Raw genomic sequence first — 25,558 nt, forward strand, 5'->3', positions numbered from 1 at the left:
AAAAAAGAGAAAAATAAAGCCAGAAAAACTGCTGCAACGCTCGCATCGCCACCGGCCACCAGTCCCCCCCCCCCCCCTTCGTTCCCAGATCTCCCCGCCCCGCATCTCGCCCGCCCGCCACCGGCGAGGGGGCGCGCGCAGGCCGCCGCCGCCGCCGCCGCGATGTACCTGGCGTACGGGTGGCCGCAATCGATCCCGCTGGACCCGGACGACTCGGACCGCGTGGTCCTCCTCCGCGTCCTCGGCCGCCTCCTCCTCGCCGTCTGCCCCGCCTCGCTCCACCTCTGGTCCGCCGCCCAGCACCGGGTCCGCCTCGCCCGCTTCGACCGCTCCCCGGACTCCCTCGCCGCTCACGGCCAGAACGCGCACGCCGTGTGGAGCCCCGACGCCAAGACCGTTGCCGTCTTGGTCAGCCCGCCTCTCTCCCTCTCCTTGCTCGCTCGGGCCTGCGCACTCCGCACGCACCAGCTCACCGTGTTTGTATCTGCTGTGTGTAGACCTCCTCCTTCTACCTCCACATATACAGGGTTCATCTCTCAGGGAAGCCACTGATCGTCGGTGGAAAGCAGCTCCCGGGGCTTTGCCTGGCTAGTATATCCCTAATTATCACCGAGAAGGTTCCTCTCGCCAATGGTGTTGCTATAACGTACTGTTTTCCCTGCTCATTGGTCTTCATTTACAAAATGAGGTGCGCCACTCTTGCAGAGGAGCTGACTTAGTAAGTTTGATGACGTGTTGCAGGAGCAATTTCGTATGTGACAGCAAGAGCATGCTCCTCGGACTATCCAATGGGCATGTGCAGGTCGTGTCCTGGAATGCTGAGGTACATGGAAATGCATGCTACTTTTGTTTCTCGTAAGTTACTGATTATTAGGTGCGAAATAGTTCTGCCGTACTTTCTTCCTACTTGTTGTGCTAAGTGCTGTCTATGTCTTTGTTGTTGCTTGCCAGTTCTTAGACAGCTTCAAGCTTGGTTGCTCTGTGTGTTCGTCTGAGAAACCTACTGCTGTCGTAGATGCATTGGTGTTTGATCCTCCCAGTTTACAAGAAAACTCTAATGCAAGGCCTGCTCCTTGCTGCACAGGCAATTCTTCTATTGTCCATGTTGAGTTGTCGGTGAAGCTAAGGTTGCTGGTTGCTTTGTACTCAGGCTGTCACATTGCCCTCTGTACTGTTGGTAAGAAGGGATTGAAGCAGCCTGGGAGCATCAGAGTGGAGAGATGGTTGAACACTGATGATGCGATGTGTACTTCTGTGGCTTCTGAGCAACATATTCTTGCTGTCGGGTGCAGTAGAGGTGTTGTTGAATTGTATGATCTAGCTGAGAACATGCGTCATATACGAACGATTTCGTTGTATGATTGGGGGTAAGTCTCACATCAAATTTGTTTTACACAAACTAGTAGGACCTGTAGTGGTTTTTACATGGATACTTCTGACTGCCTGCCTAAATTTCTGGTTATTGATTACAAACTTTATGCCATCCTGTTTAGGATCGATCATTTCATTTTTCCTAGAGTTATCAAATGCTTAGTATTTAATGAACCTTCTGTTATAAAAGGTGCAATAACCATGTCAATTTACTCGGCACTACTTTTTGGTTATTGTATTGAAGCTGATACATAACTGCTCTTTTTTTCTTCTTCCCTTTGGGTACAATATTTGTAGGTATTCAGTGGAAGATACTGGTCCTGTTGCCTGTATATCTTGGACGCCTGACAATTGTGCTTTTGCAGTTGGGTGTAAATTTAGGGGACTTACTGTATGGTCTGTGTCTGGATGTCGGTTGATGTGTACCATTCGTCAAACTGGATCAAATTCCACCTCTTCTCCAATGGTGAAACCTAACGCTCTAAAATTTGAGCCTCTAATGGGAGGGACATCACACATTCAATGGGATGATAATGGATATAAGTTATTTGCTGTTGAAGAAAGCTTGTCAGAAAGGGTTCTTGCTTTCTCATTTGCCAAATGTTGCCTAAACAGAGGACTTTCAGGCACAACGTATTCGCACCAGGTTCTTTATGGAGATGATCGAATCCTTTTAGTGCAACCGGATGATGCTGATGAACTGAAGCTATTGCATCTTAATGTTCCAGTTAAGTATTAGTTTCGTCTCCTTTGATTTATTTGAGAGGTAAACAAGCAGTAAAATTTGCTGTTTGGTGATGCATGTCGTAATAATATATTATTTTTCGAAGCAGGTTTCCTACATTTCCCAGAACTGGCCAGTTCTACATGTAGTAGCAAGCAATGATGGTATGTATTTGGCAGTTGCTGGTTCTCATGGGCTAGTTCTGTATGATCTGCGAAATAAAAGGTGGCGTTTTTTTGGTGATGTTACACAAGAGCAAAAGATCCAATGCAGAGGCCTATTGTGGCTTGGAAAAATTGTTATTGTATGCAACTATGTTGAATCATCAAACACGTGAGTCTCACTTTCATACCATCTTTGTTAATATCCGTGTCTTGCATTGCCTCGAAGGCTTGCCTTTTCTGGTTAAACATGGGATGCAGCTGTCTTTATGGGTGTTTCTTGCACTGGTTCCCGAAATACTGAATGAACAACGGTTTTGTGCTTTTATGTAAAAGTGTCGTATTTGATATTTCATTTTTCCCCTTGGTGCTCCAATGCCTTTCTATTTATGATACACTTTTTCTTCACTATGAATTGTTATTTGACATTTGCCACTACCTGTGACATGTTTCTTTCTTTTGTCTCAGGTACGAGCTTCTCTTTTTTCCAAGATATCATCTTGATTATAGCTCCTTACTCTACCGGAAACCACTGCTTGGAAGGCCAATTGCCATGGATGTTTTCCAGGATTACATATTAGTTACCTACAGTCCATTTGATGTGCATATATTCCATGTGGTGATATTGGGAGAATTGTCACCTGCTAGCAATCCGGTTTTACAGGTAATGTTCTTTATGAGCAATTTGCAATCTCAATTCAGAATGTTTGCTAAATTCTCTCCATAACTAGATAATTTTCATTCTTTATGAACAGCTTTCAACAGTGCGAGAACTTTCAATCATGAGTCCAAAGAGCCCACCTGTTTCAATGCGCTTCATTCCTGAACAACATGACAAAGGACTGCTGAAACAGGAAACTAATGGATCTTCTGGTCTTTCATCCGAGCAACCATCAAGGTACTTTTTACCCTAGATGTCACTCAATCCTTTTCTCCTTGGTTTTTATTGGGTTCGTTATGATATCAGATGTTTGATCTTGCGGACCAATGGTGAACTTTCTGTGCTGGACATGGATGATGGACACGAACATGCACTCACAAATTCAGTTGAACTCTTTTGGGTCACTTGTTCGCAATTTGAAGAGAAGGATAGTCTTATTAAAGAGGTTTCATGGCTTGACTATGGTCATCGGGGCATGCAGGTGAGATTTAATCTTATTTTTCCTGTACAAATTTACTCCACCATAGGTTGATAGTTATTTTCAAAATGTCCCTTTGTACCCTTTTACACAAAGCTGGTTGCAGGTATGGTACCCATCACACGGAGCAGATCCTTTTAAGCAAGAAGATTTCTTGCAGGTATAAATTTCTATCTCAAGATAGTTGTGAATCTGTTGAGTTTTCCCACCTCCCTGTTGTGACTTATTGCAGTCATAATGTTTTCATACTCTACTCTACCTTTTCCTTTTACGTTGAAGACCATGTGATTACGATATTAAAAGATAGTTCTACATGTTCTCATGTGATTCTGTAGTTGGATCCTGAGCTTGAGTTTGATCGTGAGGTGTATCCTCTTGGTCTTCTTCCAAATGTTGGTGTGGTCGTTGGTGTTTCTCAGAGAATGTCCTTCTCAACTGCTGAGTTTCCATGCTTTGAGCCTTCACCTCAAGCCCAAACAATATTGCATTGCTTATTACGACATCTACTTCAGGTAAAATCTCCTCTCAATTGTTGATTATATCTCACATTTTCTTTCGTATTCTAAGATGTTGTTTATTTAGAGAGAACATAATTGGTTTTACAGAAGGCACCTCCCTCTCTCCCTCCTCCCCCTCCCCCTCCCCCTCCCCCTCATCTGTGGCTTAATGTCTAAATGAAAAGTCATTTTTGACGTGGACATACAATTTTGATTCCCGGATTCGTTAAAAAAGTTAGCAATTGTGGTGCTACCTTGGAACTTGCTAGGCAGAATGAAGGAGTATGCTTCTTATTCGAAAAAATTCCTAAGCATGAGAAAATAGTATACATGAAAAATGTGCGACATGTGAATTGCTTTGTGTAACAGAGTTTAATTTTCTTATGTATAGAAATTTGTTTCAGGTTATTTCATCTGTGTTGAATTATGTAGCACGACATTTTTTGGAAAATTTATTACATCATGAAATTCTGTACCGGATGGTGCTATCATGAGCTAATCGCATTTTGTTTTAACTACTGGCATAAAATCATTTCCTGATGCCTATAAGTTAACTCCTATGTGAATTGTTTAAACTAGAGAGACAAGATTGAAGAAGCTTTGCGCTTGGCGAATTTGTCAGCAGAAAAACCTCACTTTTCACACTGTTTAGAGTGGCTTCTGTTTACGGTATTTGATGCAGATATATCAAGGTATTTTGTTTCTAGCTTGCTATGTTAACAAAGGCTGGCATTGCTAGCTTGTACTCTGGTAAGTTCTTTTTGCTGAAATATCATAACACTATGTTTTAATTACAGGCCAAGTGCTTCAAAAAACCAGGTTCCACAAAAAGTTGATTATCCGAAGAAGTCTCTTCTCGAGAAGACATGTGACCTACTGCGGAATTTTCCTGAATATATGGATGTTGTAGTCAGTGTTGCTAGGAAAACAGATGGTCGACACTGGGCTGATCTTTTCTCTGCAGCTGGACGATCCACAGAGTAAGTTTTCAGCCCTTCTATTTGAACTATGCATATTTGTAAAATTCAAATTTCCAAAAGATAATGTTCTTTGAATTCCTCCAGCTGGTCTCCTGATTATAGGGATTACTATAGACAGTATTAACATGCCCAATTTCATTGATACATATGAGGCGTGCCTGTATTTTGCATGTAGTTACACTGCCCAACTCATACTCAGTTCCGATTCACACCATCTCACTGATTCTATGTTGATTCTGTTCACTTGCCCACGAGAGAGGTTATTATGGCTAGTCATTATGGGTTACTCTCGTAGTAAAAGAATCGCAGCTGTAATAGTCACTGCTGTGAAACTAGAGAACTGCCTGGTTTCTTTTGTTTGAGTCGCTGAGAGGACAGTGGATGCATTTGGTTTCTGTTGTCTGTCGGTTTTCATCAACTTCTTTGTCATGCTATATGCATGTGTATGTGTTTTAACATTACTGGCAGCCGCTCATTTTATTGATATACCTAGGTGCCAGCAGGGTTTTGTATCCTTGAATAGGCCTAACTTGAAATTGAAGGAGAGAATAATTGTGTGTATTCCTCCAAACCCTAGAAGGGTGGGTAATATGGAACCTATACATGGGCCATAAGGCCACTCACACATTCCCCCCCCCCCCCCCCCCCCCCCGCAGTCTGAACTACCGGCGCAGCAGTGTTCAAGACTGGACAACAAATAAAGCACACATAGGGCAAACACCCCCCCGCAGCCACAACTAGCCAGCGGCTACGTTGAGGCTGGAGCGAGGGAGACCCTTGGTGAAGATGTCAGCAAACTGGGAGGTGGTTGTGACATGGAGGACCCGAACATCGCCGATAGCGACCCTGTCGCGAACGAAGTGCAAGTCGATCTCCACATGCTTCGTCCGCTGATGCTGAACGGGATTGGTGGAGAGATACACGGCACTGACGTTGTCGCAGTAGACGAGCGTGCTCTTGGCGAGCGAGCTGTGGAGCTCCGCCAAGAGCTGTCGTAGCCAGGACGCCTCCGCCACGCCGTTAGCGACAGCCCGGTACTCCGCCTCGGCACTAGAGTGGGAGACAACCGGCTGCCGCTTGGACGACCAGGAGACCAGGTTGCCGCCCAGGAAGACGGCGTAGCCGGAAGTGGAGCGGCGAGTGTCCGGACAGCTAATACAGTCAGCGTCGGTGTAGACAACCAGCTCAGCAGAGGACGAGCGGTGAAGGACCAAGCCGAGGTCCACAGTGCCACGGACGTAGCGGAGGAGACGCTTCAGCGCAGCAAGGTGTGACTCCCGGCAATCATGCATATGGAGACAGACCTGCTGAACAGCGTAGGTGAGATCCGGTCTGGTGAAGGTGAGGTACTGCAAGGCACCGGCTAGACTCCGGTAGGCAGTAGGATCAGCCACAGGATCCCCCAGATCAGCAGACAGCTTCGCCTGAGTGTCGACAGGAGTGGAGCAGGGCTTGCAATTAGTCATCCCAGCCCGGTCCAGAATATCGAGGGCATACTGCCATTGGTGAAGAAGGAGGCCAGACGGGCGAGGCTCAACAGTGACGCCCAAGAAGTGGTGGAGCTGACCAAGATCCTTCATAACAAACTCCTGCTGCAGAGAGGAGATGACGCGCTGAAGCAACTGCTGACTGGAAGCTGTGAGCACAATGTCATCGACATAGAGCAGCAGATAGGCAGTCTCATCCCCACGGCGGTAGATGAAGAGAGATGTGTCAGACTTCGCCTCGGTGAACCCCAATGTCAGCAAGAACGTGGCGAACCGAGAATACCAAGCCCGAGGAGCCTGCTTCAAACCATAGAGAGACTTGTTGAGCCGGCAGACCATGTCCGGACGACTGGAGTCCACAAATCCCGCTGGCTGAGAGCAGTAGACTGTCTCTGACAGAGTGCCATGAAGAAACGCATTCTTCACATCCAGCTGGTGCACAGGCCAAGAGCGAGAGAGCGCAAGCGAGAGGACCGTGCGTACAGTAGCAGGTTTCACCACTGGACTGAAAGTCTCATCATAGTCCACACCAAGCCGCTGGGTGAAACCCCAGAGAACCCAGCGAGCCTTGTAGCGCTCCAGTGTGTCGTCAGCCCGACGCTTATGCGTCCAGATCCACTTGCCTGTAACCACATTGCAACCAGACAGACGCGCCACGAGGTCCCATGTCTGGTTAGCAAGAAGAGCCGCGCACTCCTCTTCCATCGCGCGACGCCAGTGAGGATCCGCCAGGGCGTCGCGAACAAAGGAGGGTACCGGAGAGACCCGCGACTCCCCCTCAGTGGCGGAGAGAGTCGCGACCTGAGACGCCATCTGCCGAGTTACCATGGGATGGATATGTTGAGGATCCCGATGGACGACTGGCGGGTGGTACACCGCCGGCTCGACACGCGAGCGAGGCGGCGACGGCGACGGCTCCGGTGTAGGCGTCGCAGGGGCCTCCGGAGCCGGAGGCGGCGCCGGTGTCGGCGCCGAACGACGCCGGTACACCTGCACCGGCTGAGCGTACCGCGGCGCTCCGGTGCCGGCGCCGAACGACGCTGGTACACGTGCACCGGCTGAGCGTACCGCGCAGGTGCAGGGGGAGGCACCGGGGCCGCGCGTGGTACAGCAGGGGACCCCGGGGCTGCGCACGGCACGACAGGAGATCCTGGGGCCGCGCGTGGCGCGACAGCAGTCACCGGGGCCGCACTGGGCGCAGCAGGGATCACCGGAAGCGGTGCCGGTGCACCGGAAAAAACTGCAGGGAAAGGACAAATAGATAAAGGTGGCTGAACCACCGGGTCGAAAACAGCGACTCCAGCTCGGGGTCAGGAGAAGGTGTGGAGGAGGTGGAGTAGGGGAAGGGGGGAGGAGGAGGCCGGCGGCCGGCCGGCCATGAGCTGCTGGCGGCTGGAGAGAGAGAGGAGATGAGGGAGACCTAGGCTAATGATACCATGAAGGAGAGAATAATTGTGTGTATTCCTCCAAACCCTAGAAGGGTGGGTAATATGAAACCTATGCATGAGCCTCTAGATGGACCTCTATACATGGGTCATAAGGCCACTCACACATACACCAACAGAAATTACTAAGACAAGATCTTTATTTTTTTTTGAAAGAGATACCCCAAGGGAGACCCCTGAAGTTTAAGGTGCCACCCCCAGGGTTCAAACCCTGGGTGGGAGCCTCCCAGCCAGTGGCCTTTGCCACTGCGCCATGAGCTCCTTGGCGACAAGATCTTTATTAATTGACAGTGCTTGTTTGCAAAGATTTCAAATCAAATACTTATGCTCTTGGTACAACCAATCTTTTGTGATAGGATGTTTGAGGAATGCTTCCAACGGAGATGGTACAGGACTGCTGCTTGCTACATACTGGTACGTAACTGCTGCAACTATTGTGGTAATCCCTTTTAGAACATTCTGAGTGCTATCAAATGCATATAATAGTGCTGCTACGTTATTGATACTGCACTTTCAACCTCTCATTTTTATTGCTTGCATTAACTCGGCCAAATATCTATAGTTTGATTATTGTAGTTTATGCATTAAGAGAACATTATTGTTAATTTGTTGTTATGGCATTTTGTCACCGATTTCTGCTAGAAGTAGCATTGAAAATGTTTGCAATTATAGGTCATTGCTAAGCTGGAGGGCCCTGCAGTCAGTCAGTACTGTGCACTCCGGTTGCTTCAAGTAATTCTCTTACCTTGTCACCATGAGGTGGTTGTAGTCTGGACATTAGTTGTCCCTCAGATGTTCCAGCTCTAACTTCTGTGATTGTTGTTTTCCAGGCTACACTTGATGAATCTTTGTATGAGCTTGCTGGGGAGTTGGTAGGCTTCTTGTGCTATATGTTGTCTCTTTTATAAAAATAATATACTGCGGAGGAATAAAGCAGTACCTTTCACGTACTTAGGTTCGCTTCTTGCTAAGATCTGGAAGAGATTTTGAGAATGCAACCTCAGACTCTGAGAAGCTCTCTCCAAGATTTCTTGGCTATTTTCTATTCCGTTCACCATATAAGCGGCAATCTTCTGACTTGAAAAGGTACACTTTGTACTTGACGCCTTACCAATTTTTATTTATGGAAATCTCTCATCTGTTATTCCTTGTTTCGACAGCAACTCAATGAAAGAACTTAGTCCACATATTGCCTCTGTTATGAACATTCTAGAGAGCCATGCTAGCTATTTGATGTCTGGCAAGGAGCTTTCTAAACTTGTCGCTTTTGTCAAAGGGACACAATTTGATCTTGTGGTGAGATTTTCATCATTCATCAGCGCAGCAGATCTTAATGCTCAGAACCATATGTAATCGATCTACATTGTAACGTAATGCAGGAGTATCTTCAACGAGAAAGACTAGGGTCTGCTCGGCTGGAGAATTTTGCATCTGCACTTGAACTGATTGGACAAAAGGTTTTGGTCTATTGGTCACAAAGTTATTACGATTTCTTCTGCTTATTGTTATAAATGGTACCGGTGCGTTTGTAGTAATTTTTCTTCACAACTAAACAGCTGGCTTCTTGTATGCATAGCCATGCATATATCTCAAAAATTTTTTACCTGAAAGATGAAACTCTTCGATATAATTATGTTCAAAATAAATCGGATTTTTATGATGTCACTTACTGAATGAAACTGCCAGTATGCTATTAATGTTCTCTCTCTTTGATAAGTTTGCAATTGAGTTCCTTTCTCCTAGAATTTCTACTATCTTAGTTGGGTTCATAATCCTCAGAATGAAATGTACATCATAATGTTATATGACCTAAGCAAGTTTTCCCACTGTATAGAGATGCTAGGTATAGCAAATCACTTACTATGGAAATGATAAAGGGACTTATATTACATGATTCAAGGGGGCAGGCGTGGATTGTAAATTTATTTTACTTTGATTGTTATGCTTTCTCCTTTGGTTGATTTACGTGTCCTAGATGCAAAGAAACTTTTTTTTGGTTTCCATCTGCTGCATGAAACTTGTTTCTCATGCACATGTTGGTATTCTGATGACAGCTCCAAATGGACACACTCCAAAGCCGGCTTGATGCTGAATTCCTTCTAGCTCATATGTGTTCAGTCAAATTTAAGGAATGGATCGTGGTGCTAGCTACTTTATTGCGACGTGCAGAGGTAAAACTTGTAGAGTCCTATTATTTTAAATACTGTTAATTTTTTGGTCTATCTGGACTCTGGGCTACCTCCCCTCCTTAACAGAAGACCCAACGATTCCATATATACTGATAGAATTTCGGTATCCACCACAAGCTACATTAGAGTTCACTTTTCCCGCACTTCTTACTCCATGAGGGGATGGGTTGAGGTAAAATGGTGAGGTATTTGGGGTGCTTGTAGGATGGGAGATAGGATTGATGGTGATGGAAGTCGGTAGTGGCAGGAGGGCATGTGGTGTTACCAAATTTTGATATTGATCCAGTCATATGCTATCCGTGCAGAATATTTAGTGATGCGGTGTTCCTATACCCATAGAGGTCCTGCTTAGGTTAGGAGTATTTCTTGGGAAATTTTTTGGATTTGACTGGAATTTTCCAATGAAATACCCGTCATCGAAGCACCCCCTGCATAATTCATCTAATTCAACCAGGAGTTGCATGGCAAAATTAGGATATCAAATCATGGACTATGTACATGTCACTTTAGGAAAAAGGAAAAGGAAAGTAAATGTAGCAGGACACTTTCATTTGAAAGTGTTCCCAATAAATTTCTAGATGACAAATATCAGCTTCCGCGAATAAGGTCCTTGCATTTTATATTTGAGTGTGCCAATCACATGCTAGTTCCTTTCAGGGTGTGTGCGCTATACCAATCTGTGTAGCTATCTGATCTTAAAACAGTGAAGCTGATGTACTTGATGTTGTCCTTGGGATTGGATAAGTCTTGATGCTATACCAATCCGTGTAGCAATTCTTGTTTTTTTAATTTAGTTTTTGAAGGCATAATTATTTTGGGGGGTTTCTTTTGATGTGAAATTGAGCAAAAATACTCATCCTTGCTGCTGTGATATTTTTGTTTCCTTAGGTTTTGGTGGATCTCTTTCGGCACGATTTGCGATTGTGGAAAGCATATAGTATTACTCTACAGGTTAGCAGCCAATGATGCTTTTTTTCTTGTTGGAATTTGAACTTTTTCAGTGTCACTAACGCTTGCAAACATTTTGCAGTCACATGATGTATTCAGAGAATATCTCGATCTTCTTAATATGTTGGAGGAGCAGCTTTCGTCTGTCTCTGATCTTACATTGCAAAATGGACCATTGTCTTGAATGCTGAACGAGACTGATTGAAAAATCCATCAAATGTGACATTTAGCCTTGTGCTAATTTAACACATACAGTTAGATGAGAACAGCGCGGGAAATCTGATGTAAATAGAAATTATTGAGGGATTTTCCCTTTGAACAACACCCTAGAGGCTATGGCAGCTTTTTGTGCTGTGATCTGCTGAGCACCATATTGTTGTATCATTAGTTTGTTGGAGCGGAGTTGAGTGTGCATTCTTCGCCTTTCTGTAAGTACGTGCTGTGCTCCTAACACTGTAAAGCATATAGCAATTATGAGCGATGAGTGGTTCTTTCTGTAACGTAGAATCGTGTTTAAAGCTTTATTGCATGTAGATAGCCCTTGCCTGATGTCTGTAAACTCGAGATATCATTAAAACTGGCAATATCAGGTTCTTTTAGTTGCATTTTGACATGCCATTCTGATATATGTATTATTTTGGCCAATTAATGGAAATACCTTAACTTGCAGGAGGAATTCATGCAGCGGATGGGGTTGCCATCCCTTGTCCTTTGGCAGGTTAGTAAACTGTAAACCCGGAGGGAAGCCATCATTAGAAGTATTTCTACAGTTATAGGAGATGTATTTTTATTATACACACACAGTAGATACATAGGCAGCGGTGTGCCTTTTTTTTTACTTTTTGCAGCATCCTGTACGTTTATCTACAGTGCAAGCAACCTTCATTGCAGGTCCGTCCGAATATACCTGAATGAGTACTCTACTAAGTCTAGAAGATGATTCTGTGTGTATGAAACTTGAAAGGGTAAACACGTTGCCTATCACTATCATATTTACTGCTGTCACAATATACAGTACACCGCCTTCTGGCGTGTAATGGTCAGGTCAGGTCGTAGGATCATCCTGCGTTGAATGAATAGTCGCCAACATGGGCAGCACACACCGCCGATGTAGCCATGTGGGGCCGCTGATACCTGGAAGATTGAAGTCGGAATGTGCGCGCCGCCCTGAAGCCTGACTGCCTGAGCAGCTGCCCTTTTACAAGTAGTTCGGTGGTTCTCTCCTGTCACGATTGACCGTGCCGTCAGGGCTCCGAGTGATCCCCGCGTTGGCTGCGCAATTCGCTCGCGGACTTTCTTTGCGGTTGGGCTTAGCCACTTTCCTGTCGTGGACTCGTGAAGGCCATTGCGCCGTTTCAGGTTCTTTTCCTGACACCACCAGAAACCGGCAATTCCCATCGGATAGGCAATCTGATGGCGAGAGCCGAATGCAGCGTTGAACGGGGCCGTGCATCGACCACAGGCATCGAGTGGGCGGCATTGCAACATTTGCTACGCCACATCCCACATGGGAAGGGGCCGATCTGTGAAGTGGAGGTACTGGCAGTGGCAAGCCGCAGCGAAGACGCAGACGCAACTGGCCACTCACTCCCATTCTTGCGCTAGTAGCCTAGCAGTCAGTTCGTCTATGACGCGTGAGCCCCTTCCAGCCGTTGATTGGAGCATCTTTCGTCCCGGCCACTCGCCCATCGAGCTGTCGCTATCCTCCCCCTGGACTGACACGGCCGACGGAGCCGTCAAACTTGGACGAACCCACCCAGCTACCGGGACGGAGGTGGATGCGCGTGAGACAGATGATCGCAACGCCACCGCGGAGGAAGGCCGAAAGCAAGAAAAGACTCGTGGTGTGGCGGGGGCAGACGCGGCCAAACCGCCGGCCCAATCTGCGACGCGACAGTGCGACACCCCACGGCCGGGGCGGCCGGCTATTCCTGGACAAGGAGACGCACGACGCGACCGACCGGTAGCGGCTGGCAAGCCCGAACTGGAACGGCGGGCGTGGCCCCGCCTTCACGTGCCGCCACACGCCGCTCCGCCCGAACCCGCCGCGCGCCGTGGCGAGCAGAGCGCCACCGTTCCCAGCTCCAGCTCCACCCACCTGGGCAGCCTGGCCTTGCCGCCCCCAGACCCAGAGGCCGCTGCAAGCAGGTCGCATGTGGTGGTGGCGCGGCGCCCCGGGCGCCGCCGCGATCCTTCTGACGTGGGGAGCGACCCCGTGCCGCGCCGCTGCCCGGTCTCCGTGCGAACTGGACCCGCATGGTTCTCGTGCCGTGACCTCGTGCGGCGCCGTTGGTGCTGGCAGGCACGCGCCTGCCTGACTTGCGGCTCCGCGAAGGCAACAGGGGCGCAGGGCCACACGCGGATGCTGCCGCGGCAGGCAGGCAGGCGGGCTCGAGAGCCGCACGGTTGGTTGGCGCCCGAAAGAGGTCGGATATGGCAGGCAGGGTTGCCCGCCTATGGGAGCGGCCGTTGGGGAGGAAGTGATTTGCTTGGGAGATGCAACCTTCCTTGTCGCGTGCGGGGCGTGCCGCGGCGAGAAAGCAACGACCGGAGGCGGCAACGGCTTCTGTTTTTTTTTTCTGTTTTCTTTTTGAGTTTTTGGTGGATGAAGCAGCAATCCTGGCTGGGGACCTGGGGTCCTTGATGTACGTGCCATAAATCCTTGTACCGTGTGACGAGGACTGTTGAACATACACGGAAGGGTGTGGGAGTACGTGTCGATGATCGGCGAGATCGGAAAAAAAAGGCGCACAACTGGAGTTTGCTCCATGGCATGTAGAGTTTCAGTTCAGAATTATTTATGGCTTTTCACGGGATCAAAACTAGACCGAGGACAATGACTGCCCTTGCTTTGTAGGGAAAAAAAGAAAAGGGTGCTCTGTTTGTAGGAAATAGAAAAGGGGTGCTCTTCTTTCACAAAGTATAAATTCACGTTATCACTAGCGACACATGCTGCATGTATTTGTCATGCAGATACATGCAAGCTCCACTGAAACTTGTTAAGTTCATCCGTTTCCTTTAAAGAATAATAAAGTTTCTTCAGTGATGACGTATTCTCCGAAATGTACGACAAAATGGAAGTAGGGTAGACCACACCTTTTTGTTGTCATTAGTGCAAATAAAAGTGATTCCCTTCTGCCCTTTTCTACACAGACCGAAGTGTAAGCGATAGCTAGTAGTGATGAGCGAGCCTGGTTCCAAAAAAAAAAAACTAAAGAATATATTCCTTTCCGCTAAGCTTGGTTTCCATGGTGCCGGTCACTCTGCAAACTGAGAGGTACATATGGGTTTTTGATTCTCTCTTTGGAGCATCTTACCGATGCTTGTCAGCTCTTTTTGCATTATTGCCAAGACTTTGGTATGATCTTTCAGTATTTTTTTTTCTTGTGGGAATATGTCTTTTCATGGAATATGTCGAGTATATGGTATATCGAGCGTTGACCTATAATGACTTGCGGCCATCTTTTAAAGGTCACGTGTCACCAAAGTTCTCTAATCCAGTGTAAGAATGTGAAGCTGAAAATGATACATCTAATAGTCCAATTGCCTGCCAATCAGGTAGTACCTCAAAATGTCAATTGAAAAATACGTGAACAGCTGACCATTCTATAGTTGTAGAACCTCGGTTTGCTATGAGAGTCATATTTTTTTGGCTGGAATTCGGATTGGATAGGCTGAGTCACAGTGTCATGCGGCTAACGGCTCCGGTACGTTGGACTGAACACTAATGACACATCGCCGCCGTACGTGACGCGTTTCATACGTGTCTATACCCAGCCGCCCAGGCAACGACGAGCCCCCGTCGCCAGGCTGGGCCATGCCCTGCCACCGTGCCGTCGCGGGATAAATCGAGAGGAGAGGAGCCGCCTCCCGCCCGCAGCCGCGCGTCCGCGCCTGCCACCGCCAGCCTCCCCCCACCTTCCCGACCCCACCCCGACCCACCCGCACGCGCACGGCGCCGCACAGCCCCCGCTTCCCCCGGCCCCCGCACCACCCCTCGAGCCGAACCGGCGCCGACGAGCCGCGGCACCCAAGGGCGGCGGCCTTCCTCGCCCTGGCGTCCGCGTGACATGATCCCTAGCCCCGTTGGGGTGGGAATATCCGCGCGCGCCCGAATCGCTGCCCCCAAGCCACCCCAATCCCAACCTCCCCACCGCAAATCCTTCCTCCGCCTCTCCCTCCTCCTCCTCCTCCTCCACCGCCTCCAGGCGCGGCCGCAGTTGGTTGCTCGAGCTCGTGTGGCCCGGGATCGCTGGACAGGTGCTCTACCCCCCTTCGCTTTTCACTATCTCGTGGTTTCTCTGAATTGTTTTCTGCTTATGATGGTTCTGTTTCGGTTTGCTTGCGCGTTTGTTCGTCTTGCACTTCCGTTTACTTCGGGGGAAGAAAATAGGGAGGAGTCGTTTCTGATACGGGGGGTGGCGGTTTGAGATTTTTGCGGGAGGGGCGAGAGATTCGCGGGGGAATCGTGACGCCTTCTCCAAGCTTGCAGTTTCGCAGCTCTCAAGCGAAATTGCTGGAGCTCGTTCAATGGTTTGGTTTTGGGATCTAACCTCAGGCCTTTGATTTCAGCATGCGCCAGCCTCACGCTTCTTAGAAAAAAGTTCGGCTTGTTGTTTCTTACGTATCTGGATTAGGAATTTAGGTTCACCCTGTGTGGATTGGAGGTGCGGGCTTTCCCTTTTCAACAGCAGATGACTTCTGCATTTTGGGAATCTCATTGGTTGCCCTTTTTATGGAAAGACGTTGGAGAATTGGCTCTCTCGTAGTGGTAAGATTATCTAAGGTGATATTCGGTGGACGTGCCAAGTCTGTGGGAATTGTGCAATTTGGTGTGGTAGTTTCATGTAGAATGATTAGTTATCTGTGTGATGGGAAATGCGCACTTTCTGTTGCGTTCCTTTAATGCCTCCCTGCATAATTGTTTTCTTATCTTTCTTTCAACAGGAAGGGGCTAATCGGTGCTCTGCATAGGACTTTCTGGATTTGAGTCGTTTCATATTCTCAGACTCACAGCTTGATCCAGTGATCCTAACCACGCCAGCTTGATCAGAGTCTCACACTGAGTATGGCGCCTCCTGCTGCCGCACCGGGTGGCTCTGAGGCTGAGGGGGCACCACGCATGGCCAAGTTCCTCTGCAGCTTTGGAGGCAGTATCCTTCCCCGCCCACTTGATGGCTGTCTTCGATATGTCGGCGGTGATACTCGGATCGTCATGCTGCCACGTGATATATCATATGCTGACCTAGCAGCGCGGATGAGAGAGCTTTACAAGGATGCTGATATCATCAAATATCAGCAACCTGATGAGGATCTAGATGCGCTGGTCTCGGTTGTGAACGATGACGATGTGGTGAACATGATGGAGGAGTATGACAAGGTCATTGCCTCAGGGCAGGTTTTCACCCGGCTCAGGATCTTCTTATTTTCTCAGAATTTGGATGATGATGCTGCATCAGCGGTTGTGCATTACAATGTAGATGGGCGAGAAACTGAGAGAAGATATGTTGATGCACTCAATAGCCTTGGTGATGCTAACATGCCTTCCTCCCCTGTATCAGTGGAGCAGCTTTTTGGAATTGTAGGCAATGACTCTGGAATTCCTGATTTTGCTGGCTTGAGGCATTTGAATGTTCCTCGTCCGTCACAGAGTCAGAGGTACGGAGAGATGGATTCTCCTTGGAGCCCTGCGTACATTTCACCTGGCCAGTATGCAGTGCATGATCCTAGAGATTTCCCCATTTCACCATCATCTGCAAGGTTTCAAGTCGGAGCAGAGGATTTTGATGAGAGGATTCCTGATGATTTTGTAAGGCAGTCACCAAAATATCATCATTATGAGCCTCAGTCACCACCACACATGGATGGTTTAGTTTGGCTTCCACCTGGTGCTGTAATTCAGCAAAATGCAGGCTTTCCTGGTAATTTGAGCCGTTCCAACAACTTCTTGGATGGAAACAGTGTATCTGATCATTGCCGTTCCCCATTCCACAAGGGTCAAGGTTCAGTGACTGATCCTCGTTATATGGATCCTCGTTGGAATCGCCCTGTCCAACAACATTTTGACCAACTAAGCATGACTAGTGAATACCCTGGTCACCCTTCTAATTCTTGTTCAAATTGCAGCCGCCCTGGTGAGCATTATGTGGGAGGTCAAGATGTTAGAATGGAAAATGGTGTCTATGTCAAAGAGCAAAATGGTGGTCATCCTCCCATGTTTTATAACGAGTCACATTCGCATGAAAGAGTTCGTCATGCACATACCAGTCAAAGTCATCAACGGTATGAGGATCCAAGGCTGCATCTTCCTGGTAATGGTAGAGTGATTGAGCCATACATTGTTGATACCAACTCTGTGAATTCTGCATTTGCACCAAACAAAGTATATGAAATGCATTCAGCATCTCTTGGTCGTTCTAGCCATGAAAGTCCTCACTACTTCCATGGTAGTAGTGAGCATGACACATATCACAACCAACAAGTTGGAGGCAGTGGACCATATTTGCAGCCAGCAGGGTATGAAGAATCCCCTGGTCAGCATTACAACCACTCTTCGACGTATGGTGCAGATTCCTTTTACCAAATGCAACAGAATTTGCCACCCATTCAATCTCTGAGGAGGAGAGCGAGCAGTCCTGTTCATGCTGCCTCACCATATGATTCGCCACACCTGCCAATGCCAAATGGGAGCATTAACACCAACTTCGTTAGAAATACAGGTGATGTTAGTCCGAGGATACCAGGTCAACCTCCATATGACCGAATGCCAAATCCATGGGCTCCTCCCAATGGCAGCATACCATACAGAGTTGTTGGGCATGATGTTCCTGTTGCCATGGAAAACACTAGTGCTCTTGGTCCTAGGTCTAATCCAATTACTGCTCAATATGTTCAACCTTTCATTGCCCCTGAAATCCAGCATCAACACGGAGCTCCATCGAGAGAGGTGAACCCTGAAAGAGCCTGTGCTGAACACATGCCATCATCATATGTAGATGGCGGAGTAGCTGTTTCTGCATTGCCCCTCGCTGATCAATCATCCAAGTTGAATACTAAGACAATGAAGAAACCAGGCCCAGAGGATGATAGCTCTTCTAGAAATGTGAATGACGGAACTCCTTTGCACGCTGTGGACGAACCAAGTACTGTACCCCACCATGTTGGAGCTGTACATGAAATTGATCCTAAGCTGGGGAAACCAACTGAGCATGAAAGCAGAACAAAGCAATACGAAGCTGGGGCGACAGCACGGCAGGAATGCGGGGACATTTCAGAGGATAGGTTAAATTTCCTTCCTGAGTTGATTGCCTCTGTTAAAAAGGCTGCACTGGAAGATGCTAATGCTGCTGGTGCACCTGTTCCTGATGATGACGATAATGGAAAGAAGTTGGATGTGGCAACTGCTGGTGTAAGTAGTGCTTCAAATTTGTGCACGTTAATTACCAAACTACCATTACTCTCCACTGAAATTCTTTTGTTCTGCAGAATACAGATGCAAATCAGGATTCTGATTTGCCTGGAAGCAATGATCAGCAGAAGAGCTCCAAGATTGAATCTACAACTGCTGAAGCTGAAGCTTTGTCTAAAGGACTACAGGTGTGTTTGCTGATCTCTTTGTGTGTAGTACTGTTCGAATTTTACCTTATGTTCTGTTTATACTGTGTCTGGATCATGCAGACTATAAACAATGATGATTTGGAGGAAATTAGAGAGCTTGGTTCCGGTACATACGGGGCGGTCTACCATGGTAAATGGAGGGGATGTGATGTTGCCATTAAAAGAATAAAAGCGAGTTGCTTTGCTGGAAGACCGTCTGAGAGAGAGCGTTTGGTATGTTTCATTTTCTTGTTAGTTCCTTCTACTATAGAATCTTCACGATGTTTGCCCTCACCTATACAGTGTTAATAGCTTCCTCAGTCCTTCGTAGTATTTTCTAAACAGATATTTTGGTATGTCCAGCTAGACATTTACATTTCTCTGCAAGACGATTCTAGTTGAGGGCTGGCAGCCCACCACGGTTCCATCCCTGTCGGGGACGATCCTGGTGTCGCACCGGGGATTTATCCCCTGGGGGTGCTGGGGCTCCTGTGTGTGAGAGTGTGGGTGTGAGCGTGTGTGTGTGCCCTGGTAAGCGCGTCCATAGTCACAGGATTTGGGGTCGATGGCGCGTTCCGCGACCCTGGGACGACGTCCCAAATCGAGGGACGGGATCGAGTAGGGTCGGTGTCCTGTTTCTGCCTGGGTCATCGCTCCCCTGCAGCAGGGACAGCATGGATCGAATGGGCTATATTGAACAACGGGTTAGTGGAGAGGTGGTGGAGATAATGGAGGTTGCTTTTGCTGAGACATGGAAGGCAGCCGCCACAAGGGAGGATTAAGCCATCTCCAACAAATCTGAGAGCGTAGAATAGAAGAGGAGTTCATGGGCATTCGATTTTACTTGTTCCTGGTGCAAGGGATGGCTCCCGGCTATTGATTTGTGGCCGCCGGCACTGAGTCGCCTGAGAGAGGGAGAGGGAGAGGGAGAGGGATAGGGAGAGGGAGAGATGGCTGCGTGCATGACTGCCTGGGGACCGAAGGCTGGCTAGGGTTACATTAGGTGGAGGTGGGCAGTGGGCTACTGGGCTGGATGGGCCGGTCAGCAGGTGCACAACCCAATTTACTGTTTCTTATTCTTTTTCTTTTAATCCATTGTATTAATCATCTGATGGGCCTTCATCATGGCTCATCGACCCGGGCCATCGACCCTAACTGATTGGGGTCCATCGTTCCGAAGTAACCCCTTCAACCCATGTTTTTAGACACCTGCGTACCGTGACCCTCGACCCCGACCCGATCGACCCAGATTTCTAGTGACTATGGGCGCATCCCCAGACTTCTCGGCAGCCCACCCATGTTTGAGGGCGCAGTCGACACGGGTGCCCAACTGAGTTCTTACATCATTCCCCGATGCTCCTGGGTGCTTAAAAAAATATTCTAGTTGAGCTTTATCTGATTTTGCAGATTGCGGATTTCTGGAAAGAAGCCCAGATCCTAAGCTCACTTCATCATCCAAATGTGGTTTCATTTTATGGTGTAGTTCGTGATGGTCCAGATGGAAGCTTAGCGACAGTTACTGAGTTTATGGTCAATGGGTCTCTCAAGCAATTCCTGAGGAAAAAAGACAGGTACTGATGTTTAATACAAGAATAGTTGGTTCATTTATTTCTTCTGTATCAAACTCTAAAATAAACCAAATTGTGCAGGACAATTGATCGCCGGAAGCGAGTAATATTAGCCATGGATGCTGCATTTGGCATGGAGTATTTGCATGGGAAGAATATAGTCCATTTCGACCTGAAGTGTGAGAATCTACTTGTGAACATGAGGGATCCACAGCGTCCAATCTGCAAGGTTTGGTCCCCAACTTTTCCCCTTGCTATCTTATCTTTTTGGGGAACTCATGTTGCCATGGTGGATATCGTCTCCTGACTTTTCCCCAACTCAATACTTTCTGATCAGATCGGTGATCTCGGACTATCAAAGGTTAAACAACATACTTTGGTATCCGGTGGTGTTAGAGGAACCTTACCATGGATGGCACCAGAGCTTCTGAGTGGGAAAAGTAATATGGTGTCAGAGAAGGTAAAACTGCCTTTTCTTGTAAGCATATTTGATAGACCATAGTAAACACTAAACAATACTCCACGTTTTTTGTGTTTTGACAAAAAACCTATTTTTATATCTTGTAGATTGATGTCTATTCATTTGGTATTGTCATGTGGGAGCTGCTTACTGGGGAAGAGCCATACTCTGATATGCGTGCCGCTGAAATTATTGGTAATTTCCAAAGTTCTCTATAGTAGCGTAGAATGCTATGCCTTGATCTCTTATGACACTTTCCACCATGTTTTAACCTTTTGTTTAGTTTACTTCAGAATTGGGAACAGATGTTCAGTGAAAGTTTTCTTTCTTCTAGAATTTATACTTCTGTGTCCGGATGCAGCTTTGAAAAAGTCTTTAGGCCAAACTAATAGAAATGTGTCACTTATAAGCCTCCAGATGTCTTGAGTAATAAAGGCTAGATTATGTATTTAGTGTTCATCCTTGAATTGGTAACTGCTTCAACAATCATGAAGGTTGTGTAGGTCCATGTTCAGGATTTGACATCTCTCCCTGTGAGTAGTAAAATTGGATGATTCAATGACAAGATTGTAACTTCTGTGAGTAGTAAAATTGGATGATTCAATGACAAGATTGTAACTTTGGAGTTGTTCTGCAGTTTACTGTCATATTCAGTACAGATTTACTATAGAGGGAATTTATGATGTTCATCTGAATATGTAGCCATGAATATATTGCATATGCTTCATATTAATATGTCACTGAAGTGATTTAATTGCATGCCATTTTTTAGGGGGCATCGTGAACGATTCTCTACGTCCTCAAATCCCCTCATGGTGTGATCCTGAGTGGAAGGCGTTGATGGAAAGCTGTTGGTCTAGTGATCCAACTGGGAGGCCGTCCTTCACTGATATATCTCAATGGTTGAGGAAAATGGCTGCTTCAATGAATGTGAAATAAAGGCTAGGAAGCCCCTAAATGGATCGTGTGTGTGTTCCCACATACAATATATGATTACAAGAGGAAGGCAAAGTTTAAACCGGGTTATATGGAGTAAATATTTTTCAAACATCTTGGCACATCTCAGTTTACCCTACTCCAAGTGATAATTTTATTAAGTGCTTCGTGGAAGAAAAGTTTTATCATTGGAAATTCCAGAGCATGCTTAAGGTGAGTTGGCAATTTCTTGGATAGTTGGATTTCTGTCTTCCTTATGTAACGACTAGTAGAAACTGACGTTTCGCTTTCCTATTTCAGGAACTTTTTACCCTGGAGTAATCAGCTTGTCTTCCCCCTAAACAGTTTGCTATATAGGGTATCAACTTGATGGGAACTGTTGGACTGTAATGTACATAAGTTTTGTTTTGCTTTATCGGCTGGCACATGTTAGATGTGCACAGTAATAGGCACGGTTCAAAGGTGGACACAGCTATCTTATTTTCCCCAACAGATTGTGTCCATGGAGAGATGGAACGAACTTGAATAGATATATCCTTGTTCAGATTGTACAGTTTATGAATAAGAGTCCTATATTGTTTTTTCTGTATATATCATTATTTCTAGTTTGAACTCACATGCTTATTTACATCCCGGGTGTCGCCTCATGGTGACAAATGTATTCGCCTGTCTTGTTTGATTGGAAGTTTTGTAATGGACGGAGGGGAACTTAGCCCAACCCCTAATAATTGCAAGGAAAATGAGCTAATTTTCATGTCAATCCTAAGCGGTGGTTGGGTCGCATTCTGTCTGTCTAAACAGAGCCTTGGATCTACTATGTTGCTTGCATGACATTGCTGTGGTGGTGAGTGATTTGCTCCATTTGCTGCCATTTTCAATGCAATTTGACTCTGATTTCATTTCATAGAGAGGCGCTTCTTGGGATAGACAGACCCCCTTTTTTTTGTGGTGCTCATGCTTTCAGACATAATGGAGAAGGGTGCTTAGGTATTGGTAACTGATTCAACGATCATGAAGGTTGTGTAGGTCCATGTTCAGTATTTGACATCTCTCCCTGTGAGTAGTAAAATTGGATGATGCAATGACAAGATTGTAACTTTGGAGTTGTTCTGCAGTTTACTGTCATATTCAGTACAGATTTACTATAGAGGGAATTTATGATGTTCATCTGAATATGTAGCCATGAATATATTGCATATGCTTCATATTAATGTCACTGAAGTGATTTAATTGCATGCCATTTTTTAGGGGGCATCGTGAACGATTCTCTACTATGGATGGCAACGGGCGCATTATCCGCGGGTACGGCATATTCAAACCCGCACCCGCAAGACAATACTCGAACCCGTGCCCGTGCCCGCGACCCACCACGGGTAATAAATTGAACCCGTGCCCGCGACCCGCGGGTGTGGTGTACCCGCGGGCACGCCCGCCAAGATCAGCTGGTAGCAGATCTGGCGAGCGGCGGCCGGCAAGGCGGTGACCGCCCGGCCGGGGCTTGATCGGTCGGGGCGACGAGCGAGAGCGCAAGGCCTCACCGCCTGAACCCGTCAACCGCTCTAGAGCCTCGGCGTTGTGGTTGGGGGGCGTCGCGCGGCGGACGGCAGCGGGCAGGTGGTCGCAACAGGGGGCGCCGGCGCGGGCTCCTGGCAGCGGCGGGCAGCGAGCACGCGGCCGCAGCAGGGGCGCGCGTCCGCGCGAGCTCCGGGCAGCGGGCGAGCTGGGGACGGGCGGTGAGCAGCAGCTGCGCTGGAGAATGGGGCGTGCGTTGGTGCGGGCTCCAAGAGACAGGAGATGGTGTGCAGCTGGAGGGGTGGTGCGTTGGTGCGGGCTCCAAGAGCCAGGAGATGGCGTGCAGCTGGAGGGGTGTGTGGGGTGGTCAGGTGGCGGCGGGGCACCACGGGTGGGATCACCTGGGAAGGACAAAAAATAAGAGGAAGTTCTAGAATTCCAAATATTTTTATTTATTATATATTTGTATGGAAGATCCACGTATTAGAAGTTTTGCGGGTATACGGGCAGAACGGGTACGGGTAGAGTTTTTTCAAACCATCAAATTTTACCCGTCGGGCACAAATGCAAACCCGTACCCGCACCTGTGGGCACAAATTAGAACCCGTATCCTTACTCTATCGGGTTTTTGCCCGCGGGCACACAGGTAATTTGTACCCATTGCCATCCATATTCTCTACGTCCTCAAATCCCCTCATGGTGTGATCCTGAGTGGAAGGCGTTGATGGAAAGCTGTTGGTCTAGTGATCCAACTGGGAGGCCGTCCTTCACTGATATATCTCAAAGGTTGAGGAAAATGGCTGCTTCAATGAATGTGAAGTAAAGGCTAGGAAGCCCCTAAATGGATCGTGTGTGTGTTCCCACATACAATATATGATTACAAGAGGAAGGCAAAGTTTAAACCGGGTTATATGGAGTAAATATTTTTCAAACATCTTGGCACATCTCAGTTTACCCTACTCCAAGTGATAATTTTATTAAGTGCTTCGTGGAAGAAAAGTTTTATCATTGGAAATTCCAGAGCATGCTTAAGGTGAGTTGGCAATTTCTTGGATTTCTGTCTTCCATTTGTAACGACTAGTAGAAACTGACATTTCACTTTCCTATTTCATGAACTTTTTACCCTGGAGTAATCAGCTTGCCTTCCCCCTAAACAGTTTGCTATATAGGGTATCAACTTGATGGGAACTGTTGGACTGTAATGTAAATAAGTTTTGTTTTGCTTTATCGGCTGGCACATGTTAGATGTGCACAGTAATAGGCACGGTTCAAAGGTGCACACAGCTATCTTATTTTCCCCAACAGATTGTGTCCATGGAGAGATGGAACGAACTTGAATAGATATATCCTTGTTCAGATTGTACAGTTTATGAATAAGAGTCCTATATTGTTTTTTCTGTATATATCATTATTTCTAGTTTGAACTCACATGCTTATTTACATCCCGGGTGTCGCCTCATGGTGCCAAATGTATTCACCTGTCTTGTTTGATTGGAAGTTTTGTAATGGACGGAGGGGAACTTAGCCCAACCCCTAATAATTGCAAGGAAAATGAGCTAATTTTCATGTCAATCCTAAGCAGTGGTTGGGTCGCATTCTGTCTGTCTAAACAGAGCCTTGGATCTACTATGTTGCTTGCATGACATTGCTGTGGTGGTGAGTGATTTGCTCCATTTGCTGCCATTTTCAATGCAATTTGACTCTGATTTCATTTCATAGAGAGGCGCTTCTTGGGATAGACAGACCCCCTTTTTTTTTGTGGTGCTCATGCTTTCAGACATAATGGAGAAGGGTGCTTAGGTATTGGTAACTGCTTCAACAATCATGAAGGTTGTGTAGGTCCATGTTCAGGATTTGACATCTCTCCCTGTGAGTTGTAAAATTGGACGATTCAATGACAAGATTGTAACTTTGGAGTTGTTCTGCAGTTTACTGTCATATTCAGTACAGATTTACTAGAGGGAATTTATGATGTTCATCTGAATATGTAGCCATGAATATATTGCATATGCTTCATATTAATATGTCACTGAAGTGATTTAATTGCATGCCATTTTTTAGGGGGCATCGTGAACGATTCTCTACGTCCTCAAATCCCCTCATGGTGTGATCCTGAGTGGAAGGCGTTGATGGAAAGCTGTTGGTCTAGTGATCCAACTGGGAGGCCGTCCTTCACTGATATATCTCAAAGGTTGAGGAAAATGGCTGCTTCAATGAATGTGAAGTAAAGGCTAGGAAGCCCCTAAATGGATCGTGTGTGTGTTCCCACATACAATATATGATTACAAGAGGAAGGCAAAGTTTAAACCGGGTTATATGGAGTAAATATTTTTCAAACATCTTGGCACATCTCAGTTTACCCTACTCCAAGTGATAATTTTATTAAGTGCTTCGTGGAAGAAAAGTTTTATCATTGGAAATTCCAGAGCATGCTTAAGGTGAGTTGGCAATTTCTTGGATTTCTGTCTTCCATTTGTAACGACTAGTAGAAACTGACATTTCACTTTCCTATTTCATGAACTTTTTACCCTGGAGTAATCAGCTT

General features: G+C 46.8%; 2 protein-coding genes across 4 annotated transcripts; both read left to right on the forward strand.

Annotated features, from left to right (window-relative positions):
• The first annotated feature begins 25 nt into the window (after positions 1 to 25).
• LOC120657409 (guanine nucleotide exchange factor subunit RIC1-like) lies at positions 26 to 11,552 on the forward strand. 2 transcript variants are annotated; one of them, XM_039935720.1, is made up of 22 exons: positions 26 to 408; positions 498 to 646; positions 742 to 823; positions 952 to 1,367; positions 1,669 to 2,098; positions 2,205 to 2,428; positions 2,725 to 2,920; positions 3,012 to 3,154; positions 3,224 to 3,398; positions 3,502 to 3,555; positions 3,731 to 3,907; positions 4,472 to 4,584; positions 4,690 to 4,872; positions 8,161 to 8,218; positions 8,477 to 8,536; positions 8,635 to 8,676; positions 8,760 to 8,890; positions 8,965 to 9,100; positions 9,184 to 9,261; positions 9,859 to 9,975; positions 10,882 to 10,944; positions 11,024 to 11,552. In XM_039935720.1, exons 1-22 carry the CDS (start codon positions 163 to 165, stop codon positions 11,123 to 11,125), a joined length of 3,375 nt encoding a protein of 1,124 aa, XP_039791654.1. In that variant the 5' UTR covers positions 26 to 162; the 3' UTR covers positions 11,126 to 11,552. The 2 variants fall into 2 exon arrangements, with proteins under 2 accessions (XP_039791654.1, XP_039791655.1); XM_039935721.1 differs by lacking the exons at positions 26 to 408; positions 498 to 646 and having other exon boundaries at positions 742 to 855.
• Positions 11,553 to 14,909: 3,357 nt separating this feature from the next.
• Positions 14,910 to 25,322, forward strand: LOC120657410. 2 transcript variants are annotated; one of them, XR_005668156.1, is made up of 10 exons: positions 14,912 to 15,201; positions 15,889 to 18,349; positions 18,427 to 18,537; positions 18,619 to 18,771; positions 19,945 to 20,108; positions 20,187 to 20,334; positions 20,443 to 20,565; positions 20,673 to 20,760; positions 21,338 to 21,714; positions 21,802 to 22,261. XR_005668156.1 is itself a non-coding variant. In XM_039935722.1 (9 exons), the coding sequence occupies exons 2-9, from the start codon at positions 16,010 to 16,012 to the stop codon at positions 25,239 to 25,241; spliced, it is 3,294 nt and encodes a 1,097-aa protein (XP_039791656.1). In that variant the 5' UTR covers positions 14,910 to 15,201; positions 15,889 to 16,009; the 3' UTR covers positions 25,242 to 25,322. The 2 variants fall into 2 exon arrangements, 1 of the variants encoding a protein (XP_039791656.1); XM_039935722.1 differs by lacking the exons at positions 21,338 to 21,714; positions 21,802 to 22,261 and adding an exon at positions 25,075 to 25,322 and having other exon boundaries at positions 14,910 to 15,201.
• The last annotated feature ends 236 nt before the right edge of the window (positions 25,323 to 25,558 follow it).

The sequence above is a fragment of the Panicum virgatum genome, chromosome 1N (assembly GCF_016808335.1).
Source record: "Panicum virgatum strain AP13 chromosome 1N, P.virgatum_v5, whole genome shotgun sequence".
Lineage (NCBI taxonomy): Eukaryota > Viridiplantae > Streptophyta > Magnoliopsida > Poales > Poaceae > Panicum > Panicum virgatum.

Coding starts and splice junctions, on each gene's coding strand:
- LOC120657409 (XM_039935720.1), top strand. CDS start 163: ATGTACCTGGCGTACGGGTGGCCGCAATCGATCCCGCTGGACCCGGAC. Junction 3,908..4,471: donor TATTACGACATCTACTTCAG/GTAAAATCTCCT, acceptor TGTTTAAACTAG/AGAGACAAGATTGAAGAAGC. Junction 9,976..10,881: donor CTTTATTGCGACGTGCAGAG/GTAAAACTTGTA, acceptor TTGTTTCCTTAG/GTTTTGGTGGATCTCTTTCG.
- LOC120657410 (XM_039935722.1), top strand. CDS start 16,010: ATGGCGCCTCCTGCTGCCGCACCGGGTGGCTCTGAGGCTGAGGGGGCA. Junction 18,350..18,426: donor TGGATGTGGCAACTGCTGGT/GTAAGTAGTGCT, acceptor TTTGTTCTGCAG/AATACAGATGCAAATCAGGA. Junction 20,109..20,186: donor TTCCTGAGGAAAAAAGACAG/GTACTGATGTTT, acceptor CAAATTGTGCAG/GACAATTGATCGCCGGAAGC.